The 17,767-nt window shown below is 43.0% G+C and overlaps 1 protein-coding gene across 5 annotated transcripts in view; it reads left to right on the plus strand.

Moving 5' to 3' along the window:
• The first annotated feature begins 3,775 nt into the window (after nt 1-3,775).
• TMEM273 (transmembrane protein 273) overlaps nt 3,776-17,767 on the plus strand; it is a 40,355-nt gene continuing 26,363 nt past the window's right edge. For 2 of the 5 annotated variants that reach the window (XM_030569907.1, XM_030569906.1), the window contains exons 1-4: nt 3,777-3,921; nt 8,751-8,804; nt 9,771-9,881; nt 12,738-12,762. In XM_030569907.1, the coding sequence (XP_030425767.1) occupies nt 3,867-3,921; nt 8,751-8,804; nt 9,771-9,881; nt 12,738-12,762 (245 nt within the window). In that variant the 5' untranslated portion in view covers nt 3,777-3,866. Of the gene's footprint in view, nt 3,922-8,750; nt 8,805-9,770; nt 9,882-12,737; nt 12,763-17,767 lie in introns of all 5 variants that reach the window. The other 3 variants (XM_030569908.1, XM_030569909.1, XM_030569905.1) reach the window with 2 other exon arrangements.

Genomic DNA, 17,767 nt, shown 5'->3' on the forward strand with positions numbered 1-17,767 from the left:
CTGCTCCCGCTGGGCCTGCCCCCCCAGTTTGAGAACTTCTGATCTAGAGGTGGCCTCTTCACTCTCTTGAGCACAGGAAAGTCTTACTACACATCCCCAGTTCAGGCTCCCTTCTCTGAAGCTGCTGGATCCTATTGGGCCACAGAGGCCTGTTGGCAGTTCATTGCTCTGTGTCAGCAACCGTTGCCAGGCCTGAAACACTCACTACACCTAACACACTGGTGTCATAATCTGTATATAAAAGGTGTCTTGCAAGGTATCATGTACACAAACCAGTGACACGTTGGTCCCAAAAATCACTATGTGGGGTGTGTACCAAGGGTTATAACTATGTGCTAGAATTGTTTGTTTGGTAAGCAGTGCATAATCCAGTCTGCCCTAAACAGAGGAATGGGGATTTGCTTGTCTGACCAGCCTGGTCCTCTGGCAGAGACCATGAAGGTATATTTACATATGAACTAAACAAAGCTCAGAAGCATGGCATCTCCACCCCAGCAGGGCAGAGAAACTTGTTTGGGCTTACTTTTTGAAGAATACATTTCAAAGGTTTACTGGACTATAAAGCGAGGGGGAAAGAAACTGAGCACTAGGAGTTCTGTGAAGGGTCTTGGCTAAGTAAAACTGCTGCCATGCTGCAAGAATAACTGGTGGGAAAGTTTTTTGAACAAAGGACTCTAGTCTGTTAAATTAGACTGAAGGTTTAGATGCATATGCTTCCTTTTGTTTGTTGGTAACTATTTCTATCTTTAGTCCTTAGACTGGATATCCTGCATTCTTTTATTAATAAACGTACTTTACTTTTACTAGAAACCAGCTCAGAGCTTTGATTGAAATAGAGTGTTTGTTAACCCCAGTTAGGGCAATAAGCTGCTGTGTACTGTCTCCTTGAAAGAGCAGTGAAGTGGATAAGGTGTTGTGAGTAAGAACCCCATCTCCACCCAGACATCATTCTGAATCCTAACTGTGCATGTCTCTTCATTACTGGAATCCATTCGGAAAGGAAATGAAGATGCATCTACCTATTTCTCTTTCTGTTCTCTAGGACCTGGGTCTATCTGGCAATCAATTGTTTTTGATAAGAGCTATTTTAGGATAAGTTTCAGAACCCATAAAACGTCCAGGCTAGGAAATGATGAGAGCAAATCTTAGTACTGAAATCAGATTTTCCATCCCCCACGACTCCACCCCACATATCTGTCACTGCCTGACACTCATCCATCAACTGTGTTAGAGGAATTTCTCCTGGCGTGGAATTAAGTGACAGCCAAATCTCAAACTGTTTGGAGTCTGGGTTCAAGCTATGGGACTGTCTGAATGACCAGATGCTTCTTTCAACCCCAAGATACTGAAAGTCTGTTGAGGGCAGGGTATCTAGTAGCACTGCTCTGCAGCGTGAAATAAAAAGGCATGAGATTTATTTATCTGAGATGTTCCTCAGTCTGTAGCATCAAGAAAATTGAGAGATGACTTGATTATGGAGTATAAGTAACATCACAGGGAGAAAATATGAGGTGCTAAAGGGGTCTTTAACCTAGTAGAGAAAGGCACAGCAAGAACCAATGGCTGGACGTTAAAGAAAGATGGATTAAAATGAGAAATCAGGCATACATTTTATAGTGAAGGTGATTAATCGCTGGAAAAACTCCTAAGGGATGTGGTGGAGTTTCCATTTCTTGATGCCTTCAAATCAAGACTTTCTGGAAGATTTGTGTTTAGCCAAACACAATTATTGGATTGAACACAATTATTGGGTTCAACTGGGTGAGATTCTCTGGCCTGTGGTATATCTGTGAGCTCTGCCAAAAAATGGACATACCTTAAACCGGGGACAGAATCTCCTGCCTGACTTTAAGGCCTTGTCTACATGCAGAAGTTGCACTGGGTTAATTAAAATAAGTTTTGAATCTGAATTAGTCAACCCATTACAAAGCCTCAGTTTGAATCCTCTTATCTGGATTTAAAATGGGTCATGTCAGACAAGCTTGTGTCTCTATATTTACCGACACAAACAAAACTGATTAAAATATTAAAAAACAAAACAAAAAGCAGAAACCAACCTTACCCAAACCAAATATGCCATTGCACCCACAATGCATGAGTGGAGAGTGGTCAGATACTACAGTGAAGTGGCCAGGATAAGCACCTGTACAGGATGGAATAAAGTCTAGGTTTAAATCCATTTAAGAGCATCCACACTTGTTATTTTAAACTGGTGCAAAACCCAGCTTTAGTTAAATGACTGCACTTTTTGTGTAAACTAGACCTACGTGATGCCACACCCTGGAGATCAAGATAGGCCTTGTTTCCTGTATGCATAAACAGGTTCTATCTCTCCACTATTCTATTCACTGTCACTGCTGCAGCACTGAAAGCCCTAAGATTCTTGGAGTAGGCCCAAGGGATTTCCCCAAAAGGCTGTGGTTAGACAGAGATGCCCAGGTGAGGGAAGGTGAAGAAAAGAGAATACTTCTGCTCCTGTATGAATCCTGTCCCTGTCATTAGGACATTGGACATTAGGAAAAACTTCCTAACTGTCCAGGTGGTTAAGCACTGGAATAAATTGCTTAGGGAGATTGTGGATTCCATACTGGAATTTTTTAAGAATATGGTAGACCTGCTAGGGATGGTCTAGATCAGGGATCTCAAACTCAAATCATGACGAGGGCCACATGAGAACTAGTACATTGGCCCAAGGGCCACATCACTGACATCTTTTCATATAAGGGTACAAACCCCCCCTCGCCCCCACTCCCATTCCATCCCTTCCATGAGGCCCTGCGCCTACCCCACCTTTTCCTATCCCTTTCCCACCCCCATTCCAACTCTTTCCCCAAAGGCCCCACCCTAACTCCACCCCCCCGCCCCTATTCCAACCCCTTCCCCAAATCCCTGCCCTGCCTCCTCCCCTGAGCACATGGCTCCCTGCTCCTCCCCTATCACTCCTTGAAAGCGCTAAGCACCGCCGCGGGAAGCTCCTGGAGGTAGGCAGAGGAGTGGGGACGCAGCGTGCTGTGGGGTTTGGTGGGTAAGGAGAGCTTGGTGGCTGAAGGAAATAACTCTGGGGGGACAGGAGGGGAATGGGGAGCTTGGCAGGCCGCAGCAAATAACTCGGTGGGCCACATGTTTGAGACTCCTGGTCTAGATAATAATTAGTCCTGCCCTGAGTGCAGGGGACTGGACTAGATGACCTCTCAAGGTCCTTCCCAGTCCTATGATTCTATGCTTCTTGTTGGTAGAGACAGGCACTGTAGGTTTCCTTTCCAGGTTCCCTGAAGTCCTGAAAGGCCAGTACACCTCACCAAGGGGCCAAAACAAAACCCACAGCCAGACATTGGGAGGGGTTAAGAGCTGGATGTAGATCTAGTGGCTCCAATTTGTCCCTTTAAAGAATATATGAAATAGTTAAAGTTGAGCTCCAAATATTTGGCAGCATTCAGGGAGTTTCTGGTAGATGGCTATTATTAAATCTGAACCAGGGCAACCCCACATGACAGAGTCACACTCCTCTAGATTTAAAAGACTATTGCAAAGACCATTTCACTACTGTTAGTGTTTGCAGTTCAGTCATTGCTTCAGGGAAAAAACTTGTTGGTACATCAGGTTTGCTAAATAAGCAAGAGTTCTGTATTGGCCTGAGGCTGTTTGCAATGCATCATTTCCATGCCACACTTTCAAGCAGGGACTTTATTGCTACGTTTTAAATCCAAAAAAGGGAACTGATATATTTGCAAACACACAGACACTCAGGATGTGGCTGCTGTTTCCTATCACAAACACGTGACCTGAGTTGGTGGTTGTTTTTCCACACTGCAAAAGAAAGAAATCCAGCAAGCTTAGGTGAAATTGTTGGGTCACTGAAAGGTACAATGATCCTCCAGACAAGCTGGATTCCTGTCCTAACTACATTTCTGCTTCTCTTACGTAAGTGATCCAATGTATTTCCTTTCCCTTTCTTTTCACAAGCTAAATACTTAAGCGATGGGGTGCTGCTAAACTGTCTATCTCTTGAGCGTGCTGGTGCTGTTTATTCCTCAGCTGCATTATGCGTGTGCTGAGTTTTGAAGTTTATTTCTGTGCAAAGTGGAAAGGGAATATTTATCAAGGGAGTGGTGTTATTTTGCTGAGCTTTCTAGACAGAGTTTCATACTGGAGTGCAGCAGATATATGAGGGATTGGACATGACAAAACAAAAGGCACAGTTCAGTTACATACCTGCTTCTTTGCTGGTGAGATAGCTGATGGCTGCAGAGTGTTCTCCTAGGGGTTTCACTTACAGTGTATTTAAAAAGCAATAGTCTATGTGCATTCTGTGTGCAAGCCCCTTTCTTACCTCTCCATATACCTTGCTTAGCAATTCACATGCCCACTCTGGACATGCAGGACATAAAGTTTCCTAGGTGTTCTCAGAGCATCTGCCAGCATCAGGCACATTTGCTCTCACAACAGCCCTCTCATGAGATGGGCTAAGATTATCCAGCTCCATTTTACAAATGGGGACACTGAGGCACATTGAGGGGACATGTCAGGAACAGCCCTACTAAGAAGGGGCAGAGCAGATCCTGCAGCTCATGCAAAAACACCCAGCCAATATGCAGATTAGTCTTGTTTCTATTGATTTACGGGATTGGGGAGTCATCTGCTGCTACTGGGGGCAGCAACCCTTGCAGGGGAACACACCCCAGCCCTCCATCTCAATGTGAGTAATCACAGGAAACTCATTAGCCTCATACAGACTCAGAGAGTTACCCCAGTGCAGCTTGCAGCAGTCCTACATGTGCACACAGGTCATTCTAGTTCAGGAGTCGGCAACCTTTCAGGAGTGGTGTGCTGAGTCTTCATTTTTGCACTCTGATTTAAGGTTTCACGTGCCAGTAATACATTTTAACGTTTTTAGAAGGTCTCTTTCTATAAGTCTATAATATATAATGAAACTATTGTTGTATGTAAAGTAAATAAGGTTTTTAAAATATTTAAGAAGCTTCATTTAAAATTAAATTAAAATGCAGAGCCCCCCCCCGGACCAGTGGCCAGGACCTGGGCAGTGTGAGTGCCATTGAAAATCAGCTCGCGTGCCGCCTTTGGCACGTGTGCCATAGGTTGCCTACCCCTGTTGTAGTTCAACTGCCCTCCACACAGCACTGCACTGAGACTTGCTCCATTGCAGTGGCACCATGCAGCACCATAAATCCTTTGGAGAAGATGCAAGGGGCGTTAACAGGGTGTGTGTGTGTTACTTGTACTGCTGTAGCCAATGCCACATCTCTCCAGTGCAGATAAAGCTAGAGAGGGGCCCAGATTCCTGTCTCTGGGTGGGTGTTAACATATGGCCCATAATGATGAAGAAAGAAGTTTGCCTGGACATCAGCAATGCCTGACTCATGAACCAACCCATTAGTATTGCTCTTGTATTCTTGGTGTGCAAATGCCATGGTATCTAGCCCAAATATTTTCCTTTTTCTAATAGCTCAGGAATGATTTCCATCCCCCCTGGATTTCTCTCTCCCCTTCATCTCCATGGGTAATCTATATTTGTCTCCAGAGTTGTCTGCCCACTCAAGGTTTGCTGTCTGCCTTTCCCTGTACCCCACCTCTCAATTTTCCAGGACTCTGCCGCTCTCTCCCCTTCCACCCACTTGCTTTCCCCAGCACTAACAGCATTGATCACATGCCAGTGGTGGCTACTGAGATGCCATGAGGCCATCTGTTGATTGCTGGATTGCTGTGAAGACTGGGAGGGAGGGAGAGATCTGAAAAGATAAAGAGGGAAAAGTTCTCAAGGGACTAGAAAACGACAGGAGAAAAGAGGCTGGAGAAAATGCTGATTGCTGTGAGAGATGAGGCATCATATTGATACAATTCATGGCCAGATGATGACGTGGAAACATTTGACATGGTTTATTTTTCATGTTATTGTTCAGCACTGAGATGCGAGGGATGAACTGTTGATGTTTCCTCCAGCACCAGTCTGCACATCACAGCGCACCACAGAGCCATAGTTTTCTCTGCACCTTGGCCCAGGGACACACATACACAGTGAAATTTACCAGCAGAGCTGTACACAAGGGGCCATTTCACATTGCAACAGTTCGCACTGTGGGGCATTTAGCTATGATTCTGTTCTTGGTATTCTGCCCCTTTATATTTAAGATCTGCTGGGGTGGGGAGAGCACTCATAGTGGAGGTTCTTACAGACAGAGATGTTTTGGTCCCCCTCATGGAGACATTGCATTTGTTCTTTTTTGTTTCTTGTTTTCTCTAATTTAAAATGCAGTCCATCCAGACTGGAAATGCAGGTCTCACATAGTCAACCCTTTTCCTTTTCTTTCAAGTCAGGTGGTTTCACACAAATGTCAGGCTGGATTTCAGGTTTGAACAAGAACATAGAGAAACACTCAGTTAAAGCTGCTGAGTTAAACCCTCATAAGACAGATTGTGAGCTCTCTGGGGCAGGGACTATCTTTCTATTCTGTGTTTGTTCTGTGTTTTCCAAGCACAAGGGGATCCTGATCCATGACAGGGGCTCCTGGGTACCACCGCAATACAAATAAATAATAGTACATTTGCATTATTGTGCAAATTGCATATTGCACATGAGTTGGGTAGTGAAGGGAACAGGACGAGGGACTATCAGTTGGCCCAAGTTTGCTGGAAAATGGTCCAGCAGTCGCTCAAAACCAGAGATAGTTCTGTAAAGTTGCAGAGTTATGATCAAGATCTAACTATCTCCAAAATTATGGGGGATGCAGATCTGGGAGTTATGTTTGGCACATTATAGAGATGGTGGCCAGTCGTAAAGTTGGATCTGGACTTCTCCAGAATTTGAGGAGAATTCAAAACTATTCCCTCCATTCTATCCCCTTTCTGCTGAGAAGTTGCAAACATTTCAACAAACCAAAGCTGATTTTGTGGGTTGCAACAAACATGTGAGCAAACGCGTGGTTTCAGGAGTGGGCTCCATGACACAACTCTTATCGTGTGAAAGAAAACAACCGGATTGTTTTATATATCAGTGAAATTAAACTCAGAAGCAAATGATATTTAAACAGCACCCACTAGCTATTATTAAATCTTAATCAAATCTATATTGAAGCGTGTGAATTGAAAGCATCATCCCAATTCCTATGGGCTTGCAGAGGCCTCCGTCCCTCCCTTTTTAAAAAGAAACTAATAATTAAATCTCTATATATTAAACTGACCTACATGAAATATGCCATGTAAAATATGATTCCTGACATAAAACACATAATCCATCACCAGTTTAATTCCATTAGAAAGCAGACATGAAGGTCTCTGTATTATGATCATTAGGATAAAAAAAGTAATACAATATTACTTTTATTATGTTTGAATTTAAAACATTCTTCATATGAGCAGAAAGAATAATTAAGGGGATGGGTAGAAAGAAGGCTTTTTTTATATTTATAATGAAATAAGTTCACATGCTAAAGCAAAGCGAATTAAGTTAGCTCTTTGGTTTCTAAATTAAAACCTAAATGTTCCACACCCTTTCCTCCCTTAGAGCCTTTCAACATTGTTTTAATTTCCTTTTTTGTAACCGGGACACTGGTCATGCAGTGTTGTCCACTCTTGCAGGTTTATCAGAGATTTTTTTCATGAAGTCTCAGCTCCTGGAGTCATGTGACTACAATAGGAAAACAAATCATTTTTTAAAAATAAGTTTACAGCCCTCTTGACTGCAGAATAAAGTTTTAAAATGTGAAAACTGAGGGCTCAAAAAGAATCTGACATTTATATGGCTTAAAATCTCATGATTTTTAAAGCCAATCTCAACATTTTCTGAAGCCTTAATATGAAGGGTTACATTTGTTCCAGTATAAATCCATTGTCAATCACTAAATCTGCATAAAAATCCCATCTCAATGTCTGTGTGCCTGATGCCATCAGGGGCCACTAGTGTCATTCTGAGCAGCGCTAGTTGGAAATGTTCTAGCAAAAATGGCTTTTTTTCCTAAACCAAAGTTTTTGCAGAAAATTTTCATTTCATTAGAAATTTTCAGTGAAAGACCAAAAGCTGGAGATGCAGGGGGAAATTGTGAACTTTTTGTTTAGTGGGAAATGTTAATTTTTTTCCCCATTGAAATTGTCCATGAAAAACAGTAGGTATTTTCTGTTTTGCAGAAGCTGATAGCTCAGAATGTAGGCCGCACAGGGCTTTGTGGGAAAGGATGGAACTTGGCAAGCGGCCCTATGATGAAGTGGGAGGTTGGGGCTGAGGGTTCTGAAAAGTTCCCTCTCACACCATCACGTTTTCCTTCATGAGACAACATCCCAGAGGAGACCCCTCTGGCAGCAATTTCATGCTGAAGTCTGGAGACATGGCTTAGGCAGGACTGGAGCAAATGTTTTGCCTGGGAAGGGTTGCCATGGGTGAATCTGCCTTTCCCAAGATGTTTTAATAGAGTTGTCAGATTTGGAATCTCTCTTTTGTTTCCAGTGGAATGACAACATTTCAGACTTGTCTGTCATGCATGCAGCCTACAGGCTTGTGGAATGGAAAGGCAGATGCCAGTTCCTCAGGGATGTCCCCATTAAATATCATTCTGAAAATGCATCTCTGCTCTACAAGGCCTTAGATCCATTTATAAGCCCTATGTACGGCTATTAATTGATCACATGATCATATGTTGTATCCTAGCATGATTCGTTCCAGCTCTATTTAAGTACAGTCACTAGCAGGATACAATACATTCGCCTATATATTCTGACAAGCCAAATCACTTTTATTTCAGATTTCTGGAGAGCAAAGGTCTCTGCCTCTGGAACATCCGAGGAGGAGGTAATAGGTGAGTCCATCTCAGAATGTTACTGTCTGTACAGGGGTGGGAGCCAGAAACTAAGAAAATACAGTAACAGCAACAACTATATTTCAAGGATTTTAGACTTTTTCTGTTTTAATTAGAGCAATGGGAATGCAGACTGGAACCCCAGAGACTATGAACAGTGGCAGTATACAGGTTTCAGAGCCTGATTTTTAAACAGAGTAGAACCATCATGTGCTTTGTAAGTCACATCTAAAAATGCTGCTCTCTCCCTTCAGCAAAAATTCGAATAGCAGAGTTGGTGAGTTGGGGGCTCCTGGCTCTAAGCCTTCCTGACTTTTACAAAGCCACCTACTAGTATTCCAGGAAATATTATTATAATTACAACTGAAATAGACATTATGCACAGTGATGCCATAACCTGGCTTTTTAAATTACTATTAATATTAACGTAGCAGCTAGGCCCCAAGCCAGCTGGATGCCCCATTATGTTATGTGCTGTACAAAATACACAGTTACAGACAGTCCCTGCCCCAAAGACCTTACAATCCAAATAGACAAGGTCACATGGGATGCCAATGGCAGAGTCAGGAACAGCACCTTTGTCTCCTGAAGTACAAGCCACCAGCCTCGTCTCTAGCCCACGTGAGCTCTCCTACTGACCCCACGTCTTACTGAAGGTTGTTCATTTACTCACTGGCTCACAAAGTTCAGCAAGCTGTCCTGGGTCCCCCAATGAGCACAGTTCTACTGTGGGAGTGGGAGGTGTGAATTAGCACTGCGGGTGTGCGGTGGAGGAGGGTCACTAGCTAGCCCAACATATTCAACTTATTCTAAAGTGGGAGAACTAATGTAGCCGCCATTTGCCGAGAATAAGGCTCAGATTAACGTTGGAATCTTTGTCCTATGTCCCCCCACACTCCCAAAAGACCAAATATTTTATTATTTAATAATGTGTATTCAGTGACTTATTTTCATTTCTCGTTGCAGACCCCAAGTATGTTATCATAGGAGTTACCCTGGGAGTCTTCCTAGCAATTGGTTTTTTAGCACTAAAGATCTGCATGATCAAAAGGCAATTGATTGACAATGATTTTGTAGGTAAGAGAAACATACTCTTGCTTTCTGACTTAGAGGGAAATTCTTCTCACGCATCAACGGAGCAAAGCTAAACTCCATTGCTCTGCTCCTTTAGAAGGAGTAGATCTGTGTATAGTAAGAGCAGAGTACCTGCTGGGTGGAGCTGCGAAGGGAATTGTGTTTGAAAAGGGGTGTGAATTTCAGATTTGAAATCCCTGGTATCCATAGATCCCCATATTTGAATCCTGACATGTCAACTCACCTTTCCAAGGGAAATAAACTGCATTGCATGTTGGAGGAGACTTTTTTAAAAACGGCTCTTTCTGCTCTGCATATACGTTAAAGATCCCATGGCATGTTAGCTATGAGTAGGGGCCTGCACAAGCATCCTGACCAGAATTTTCACTTCCCCCACTGTACTGGTTCCACCCTTCCTACTCAGAAGGCACTGTCTGATTCCTGTAACTTCCATCAAGGTATATGCCTGGCAAAACTCCCACTGGCTTCTAATGAGAGCAGGAACAGGACCTTGGCTTGTAAGATGCTGTTGGGTTCTCTTGGATGCCAGTTGCTGCAGGAATGCATGCTTTTACTGGCTGCATTATTTAGGGCAGAGAAAAGCTCTGTGGTCTCACTTCATAGCTCTTGGAACCCACACTTCCTTTGGTTTCAGACCACACGGCTTCATAGGCCACTCAGAGTGTTGAGTTCAAACCAAAATCTTAAAGTGAAACTGAGCGGAAACTGCCCCCTTTCATGTGAATATACAGCACTTTAAAAGAGAGCATAATTTGCCCCTTTCACTTCCCTGTGGGGAGATGTTGACCCACTGACTTCCCTGGGGGTAGAGTGTGGCTCATTGGCATACATCCTCTGCACAGAGCACCTCTCAACCCAGATTCCAAAATGCTTTATGAACTAAAACACAGAGTAAAGAAAGAGATAATTTCTCTCACCGTTGAAATGCAATCAGCTCTGGTGCAGGATGTGATAACAGCACACAGCAACACTCCACAGAAGTTGAGAACAAGGAATAAAGAGGAATACCAAACCCTGCTGCAACTATAGTGAGAGATAAGGCAGCAGAAAATATTTACCCAGATTGAAATTTTTCCAGAATACCAGTTTGAACAGCCCAACTCTTGCAAAAAAACCCATGGGATTTTTAAAGAGAACAAGATTCCAGGAGCTCCAGTTTTACTTGTTAACACCTCCAATAGCCACAGCATGGGTTAGAGGGGAGACATATTGACTGCCGAATCACCAGCAACCCCTTCATCCAGTATCCTGGATTTTTCTTGAAGGTCTTATGCCCCACGCACTGCAGAACTGGTTCTAAACCAGTATCCCATATCCAGACACTCCAGAGCTGAGGGAATCCTTGGAAAAAAAAACCTTCTCAGCTTCATAGCCTGAAAACTTGTGTTGTCTTGAATTACAAAATATTGATTTTTAATACCTTTCCCAAGCCACCTTCTATATAAAAAAAAAAAGGCATCTTGAATTGCATTATAGCACAAAATGGAGTCATGATGCAATTTAATGTAACGTGGTCATGGAAAAACAAATAAAAGCCCCCCCCCCCCGATAGAAATGTAATTATTGTAGGACCTGGGACCCAAGCAGGTACTCTCTTTAATGACATTTCTGTGATGAATTCCAGGTGAAGCACAATTTGTCAGTCATGCAGGGAACTGATGCTAATCTAGCCTCTGTTTAGATGAAGGGTAGCCAGTTTGTGCCATGAAAACCATGCCACGTATTAAAAAGGAAAATATTCTGAAAGACCTTGGAACATTCACAGAGAGAAAGAATGAGAGCATGGCTAGGTATTTGATTGGCCATCCATCGCCTGCATTTGAAAACATTTGCTTCTATGGTTGGAACACTCTGGTAATCCTCATGTAATCAACAGAGGTAAAAGCTTTGCCAGCGTGGCAGCCATCTAAGCCTGTTAGGTCAATAGCACTGCAAGACAAGTAGCTCCAACACCAGCCCTACCAGCTACCTCAGTACAGGGGCTTAACGCAAGTGGTTTTCAACCTTTTTTCATTTGCGGATCCGTAAAACATTTCGAATGATGGTGCAGATCCTTTGGAAATCTTAGACACAGTCTGTGGCCCACCTCGCACAGGTTGAAGACCACAGCTGTATGGTAATGACAACCTTTTTGCGGACTCCTTAGACATAGTCTGTGGTCTGCCAGGGGTTCGCGGACCACAGGTTGAAAACCATTGGTTTAGTGGCATCACCTTCAGAGTGGCAATAGACTGTCTGAAACTACAGGGTCAGATCCTGCTAGGTCTCACCCCTTTCTTCTAAGGTAGGTAACTTGATTCTATGCTACTTGGTGTAAATGTGGGTCTTTTAAAGGAGAACTTAGGCAGCCCACTTTACTCTGCATAGACACTGAAAATCTGCTGTTAAGGGCAGAGGCCTAAATTTCTCTTATTGCTACTATATAACAGCTTTAAAAAAATCATGCCCATTCCTCCTAATTCCCTGATCATCACGTATCTGTTCTCAGAATTGTTTTTCACTGCATTTGGGGCTGATGAATGAGCTGTGATATTAGCTCATGTGCAGTCTTGAAGAAGCAGAATATCAAATGTTCCAAATTAAAGGGTTCAGAAAGAATTTGGAATATTATAATATATTATATTTTATATTGGGCTTGATCTTGCTATCCATTGTGAGACAACAATCCCTTTGATGTCAATCAGTTTGCCTCTGTAAGATTTGGTGGATCTCCCTTCTTAGCCATAGTACCTAGGTACTCATGGTCCCCTCACCTTAGTATCTAAACAGGCTGATCAGCTTTGCAGTTCTATCCCCCGTATCTCACATAACCACCTTTTCTTACTGTTCTCTCTTCAGATTCAGACAACAGAGTGGATAAAAGGTAAGAGTCATTGCTGTAAGCAGTTTCTATGGTGTTTTGGCATGCAAAATGTAAAGTACAAATCCCCCTCTCCCTACATATATTACTGCTAACAGTGATGGTGCTTGAGGCAGAAATATATAAAGGATACAAACCTGCATGTAAGTCACTAAGGATGAGATTTCCAAAGGCATTTAGTAGAGCTGTGCAGAGAAATTCCATTTTGCTGAGAATTTCAAAATTTACTTTCAGTCTGATTAGGAACAAAATTTCAAAATTCTTCAAAAAAATATTTTAAAATCAGAATCTAAATGAATTTTCCTATGATATTGTAATAAATAACATAACACAAAATACAAAAATTCAAACCAAACTTTTGAAAAGAAAAATAAAAATGTTTTGCTTTGAAAATGTTGAAATGGGACTTTCCCCCCATTTTCTCCAAAACAAAATTTCAGCAAAAATGACACAGTTTTGTGAATCATTTTTATTTTAATGGAACTTCATTCTACCACAGAACATTTTCTGACCAGCTCTATTTAGCCACCTAAAGATGCAGATAGATGCCTAGTGGGAATTACATATGAGCCTGAACAGGTTGTGTGCCTGACTGATATGGAAACAATTGAGAGCGACAAGGTAGGTGAAATAATATCTTTTATTGGACCAATTTCTGTTGGTGGAAGGGACAAGTTTTCGAGCTTCACAGAGCTCTTCTTCAGGTCTGGAGAAGGTAACGTGAATGTCATAGCAAAATACAAGGTGGGACAGATTGTTAAGCAGAAGGGGTTCACACATATTGGAGGATACCATTTACATGAAGTGAGCAATTAAGGGCTAGCAGGCAGCAGGATGTGTTACAAATTGTTGTAATGAGCCACACAACCATAAAACTCTCTTAAGTCCACGGTTTTTAGTGTCCAGCAGAGTTATGAATTGAAGTTCCCAGGCTCATCTTGTGAAGATGTTGTGCAGGTTTCCTTTGAGGGTGAGAGCTGAGAGGTCAGCTATGGAGTGATTGCTTTGTAAGAAGTGATCACCCACAGGTGATAAGGGTGTTTTTGTCTTTTATAATTTTTCTGTGCGAGTTCACTGGAGAGCATAGTGATTGTCTGTTTGGTTTCATTCACATAGTTGTTATTGGTGCATTTAGTGCATTGGATGAGGTACACCAGTGTGGTGATAGGCATGTGTAGGACCCATAGATCTTGAAAGAATGTTGTGGAGGGTGGTGATCATCACAGCAATGGAGATATGTCTGCAGGTTTTGCATCTTGTACCGGCAGGGTATGGTATGCCTTGAGTTGGTGTGTCCTGGTCTATGACGAGCTTACTTCTGATGATGAACTTTGCAAGACTGGAAGGCCATAAGAGGGGGTTCAGGAAAGATTTCTGTTCGGATGCAGTCCCTATTGAGTATGGGAAGAAATTTTACTGATACCCAGTATGGTTTCCAATGTGTGTGTGAGGGGAAGGGAGGAGAGAGGAGTAGGCGACAACTAGGTATGTAGTCAGAGGAGATTTTATTTCTGTATTGAAGCAGATTCTCTTGAGATATTTTGATGTCCTGTTTCATAATGTGATCTATTTCTCTAGTGGAATGTCCTTATTTAGTGGAACCATGTCAGAGGCAGGATAATAGTCGTGATGGACCCTGGGTCTGACCCAGCATGGCAGTTCCTATGTTCCTAAGAGTGAGTCATAGAGTGAGTCATAAAGGCCAGAAGGGACAACCAGATCATCTAGTCTGACCTCCTGTCTATCACAAGCCACTAGCATCACCCAGCATCCGTGCACCAAACCCAACAATGGAATTGAGACCAAAGTATTACAGCCCGCAAGAGACTAGACTCTTTTGTGTGAGAACTTTTAGACTGTAGAATAGGCTCTCACGGCAAATTGTGGAAGCTCCATTGCCTGGGACAATTAAAACCACAATGAACAAAATCCATGAAAACAGAAGATTTGCTTCTCCGCTTTGTGGAGCCAGTTAAGACTTCCTAATTTGGTGTCAGCCCAGCCCCAGTATCTGCTAGAGCAACCTAGGAGTTGCTGTAAGTTATGCCAGGGTAGAATTAGAAGAGTGGAGCTCCACTAGCCCCCAGACTGCCCCCTACTCTGGGGATGGTGGGGTTGGCTGGCACCAGAGTTGGCTATGCTGGCTTTATGCCAGTAAGGTGTTGCCTTCCAGAAGGGGTATTCTCTGCTGACCATTACAGCTTGAATCCAGCCCACAGCCATAACAATCTTGCAATGGCTGGGGTAGGCATGATCTGATTTGTGTTTTTTAGTGTTTAGCTGCTGCAGTGCAATGTTACGGACCCAGTCCTGGGAGGCATTGATCGTCTAGTGCCTTGAACGGGAGTCAGTGGAACTCAGTACCTCACCAGAGTGCTTAGCACCTAATCAGTTTATTAAGCATTAACATGACTCAGCCTATCTACCCATATTCTGTACCCAACAGTAATTCAGTTATAAGCACTGGCCAAAATACCCATAACAGGATCAAGCCTGGGAGGTACTGTCCCATCACAGCCTCCTCCAGACGTTGGGTGACCAGACAGCAAGCGTGAAAAATCGGGACAGGGGTGGGGAGTAATAGGAGACCGTCTATGAAAAAGACCCCAAAACTGGGACTGTCCCTATAAAATTGGGACATCTGGTCACCCTATCCAGAGGGGTAAGGAAAAGCTCTAACAAAGAGCCCCCAGAAAACCTGGCTGTTTTATACACAAGTGATGTCACTGCCAGTTACTGGACCTTAGTTAAAGCTAGGAGTTTTAGGGTTGAACCCTGCCCTCTGGTTTCCTTCTTATTGCATTTTGCTATATTCCTTTCTAACTACTAAACTATACATTCATTTATAATTAACTAAACAAAACCATTATTTACTGCACCTGGAGCACAATTAACCATATTTTCTTTATTTCTATTATCTCAACCCAAACCTTAAATCAGATAACACTGGTATTTCCAGGGTCACTACAAGTTTAGCACAGACAATGTCTCTTTCTTGTGATCTCATTCTTTTTGGTTGCATGCTTTAGGCCTATCACTCAAGTTAAGATCCAAACTCAACTGAAAACCATAGTTCATCCAGAGCTAATGTGCTCGTATGTTGCTTCTTCTGGATAGGAACAAGTGTAGCCGTCCTTTCCTATGCCACCACAGAGAGCAAAACACATGTCAGAGATTCAGTGACATAGCCTGACCCCACCAGAATATGGGACAAAGCCTCTGAACTGCCTGGGAGAATCTTTATGTTAATCACTTCTGGGCAAGTAGAGTTCAAAAAGTTATCAACTATCAGAGTTTTCTCAAATTTAATCAAATATTTTCTGTACACACATATGCATGACAGATGGGGAAGTTTCTCCCTGCAGGCTGGAAGGATGAGGCAGGTTGACTTAAAAACAAAATGGGTGAGACTCACACAGCTCAGCTTCCTATCCTGACTGTCCCAGAGTTCAAGGTTGTTGAGATCCAGGCTTTTGTTTCCTCACATTATGGAAGCAGGGTCCAGTCACATTTCACAGCATTTTGGGATGCCGGAGTTTCTGATCTGGGGTCGGTCACTAACCTAGCTTCATGTTCAGTGTCCTCAGCTGGAAATGAGGATAATGACCCTGATCCTTATAAAGTGCTCTGAGACCTACAGGTGAAAAGTGTCATATGAAAGCTAAATAGTGTCATCGAGGCCCTGGCCTGGTTGTGAGGCTGCAAACAAAGAGAGGGAGGCAGTTGTGATATTGGCTGTCATGACCATTGCCAACTGGATTGAGGCCACCAAACCAGTATCAGATGGTTGCTGCACCATGCTACCCAAGCTATATCAGTATGTCATAGCATTTTGCATAATTAATATTCATTCAAGTGCATATATTATCCAAAGTGTGCTGAGTGTTGAAGAGGAAATAATCCTGATGGCTAGATACCATTGGGGAAAGCCTGGATTTTAAATACCAACTGTAAAATGACAGGATCAATTTCATACTTTTCTTCTCTGCCTTCTGCATCTGTCTCACAAAACAAAAAAACCTCTCACTCCCTCTTTTCTCCTTATTTGAGCATACCCAAATAATATGAGAGCTCTTTCATTGGAGCTGGCAGGTGTGATTTACAGCTCAAGTGCAGTGTGAGTAGCAGGGGGGACTAGCTGCTCTGAGCATGTGCCTAGGGTTTCAGCTGGAACTCTGCTCAGGACAGCTGGTCCCTCCTGCTCCCTGTCTATTTTTAGCATGCTAGCTCAATCACAGCTAGTACTGATATGTCTCCTCCAGCTGGAAATTACACCTTCTGGCTCCTGTGCTGACATACCCTAAGAGGAGAGGGGATGAGGAGGGAACATAAGGATTTATCTCCTGCTTTTTATCCAGACTGCCTGCAGGGATCTTTAGACGCCAGGAAACTGTCCCAGACGGAGTCAATTTTTTCTGGGGTTTGCCCTTTGCACGACTCAATGTTCAGGTATCTGCTGTAACTCGAGCAAAGTCTCTAGGACCATGTTAATTCAGGTCTTAATGCCATCCCAGAAGCTTGAAACAACTGGGCACGTCCCAAACACATATGCAAGTGTAGCTCCTCCATCCCCACACTTCCAACATAGATCTTTGGGGACAGCTTTAATTTTGTAAAGTCTTTGTGCTGACCAATACCCCCTAAAGAGGATATTTTTGTTGAATGAGACATAAAGAGGGGTCCAACGTCATTTCTTTTTCTGATTGCCGTATTCTGCTATGGGGGTGAGATATCGATTGCCGGTTCTTTGGTCTATTTTGGCCTACTTGCAACTATATGAACTCTCTGATGGGCTATTAGGCTCTCACACAGTGTAGCTGACAGTCTGGGGATATAGTATAGCTCTCCGTAAAACTGGAGGAGTTCAAGCACTTCGGACAGTGCGGGTGCTTCCAGGCCAAATTCTGAGGTGACAGATCTGAATGTGTTACCATAGTGCAGTACTTGGCATGTTGTATTGGGGTTGTGGAGAAGTCAGTGGTGTGATCCAGCCTTCAGTTATTAAGTG

This window comes from Gopherus evgoodei, chromosome 7 (assembly GCF_007399415.2).
Source record: "Gopherus evgoodei ecotype Sinaloan lineage chromosome 7, rGopEvg1_v1.p, whole genome shotgun sequence".
Taxonomy (NCBI): Eukaryota; Metazoa; Chordata; order Testudines; family Testudinidae; genus Gopherus; species Gopherus evgoodei.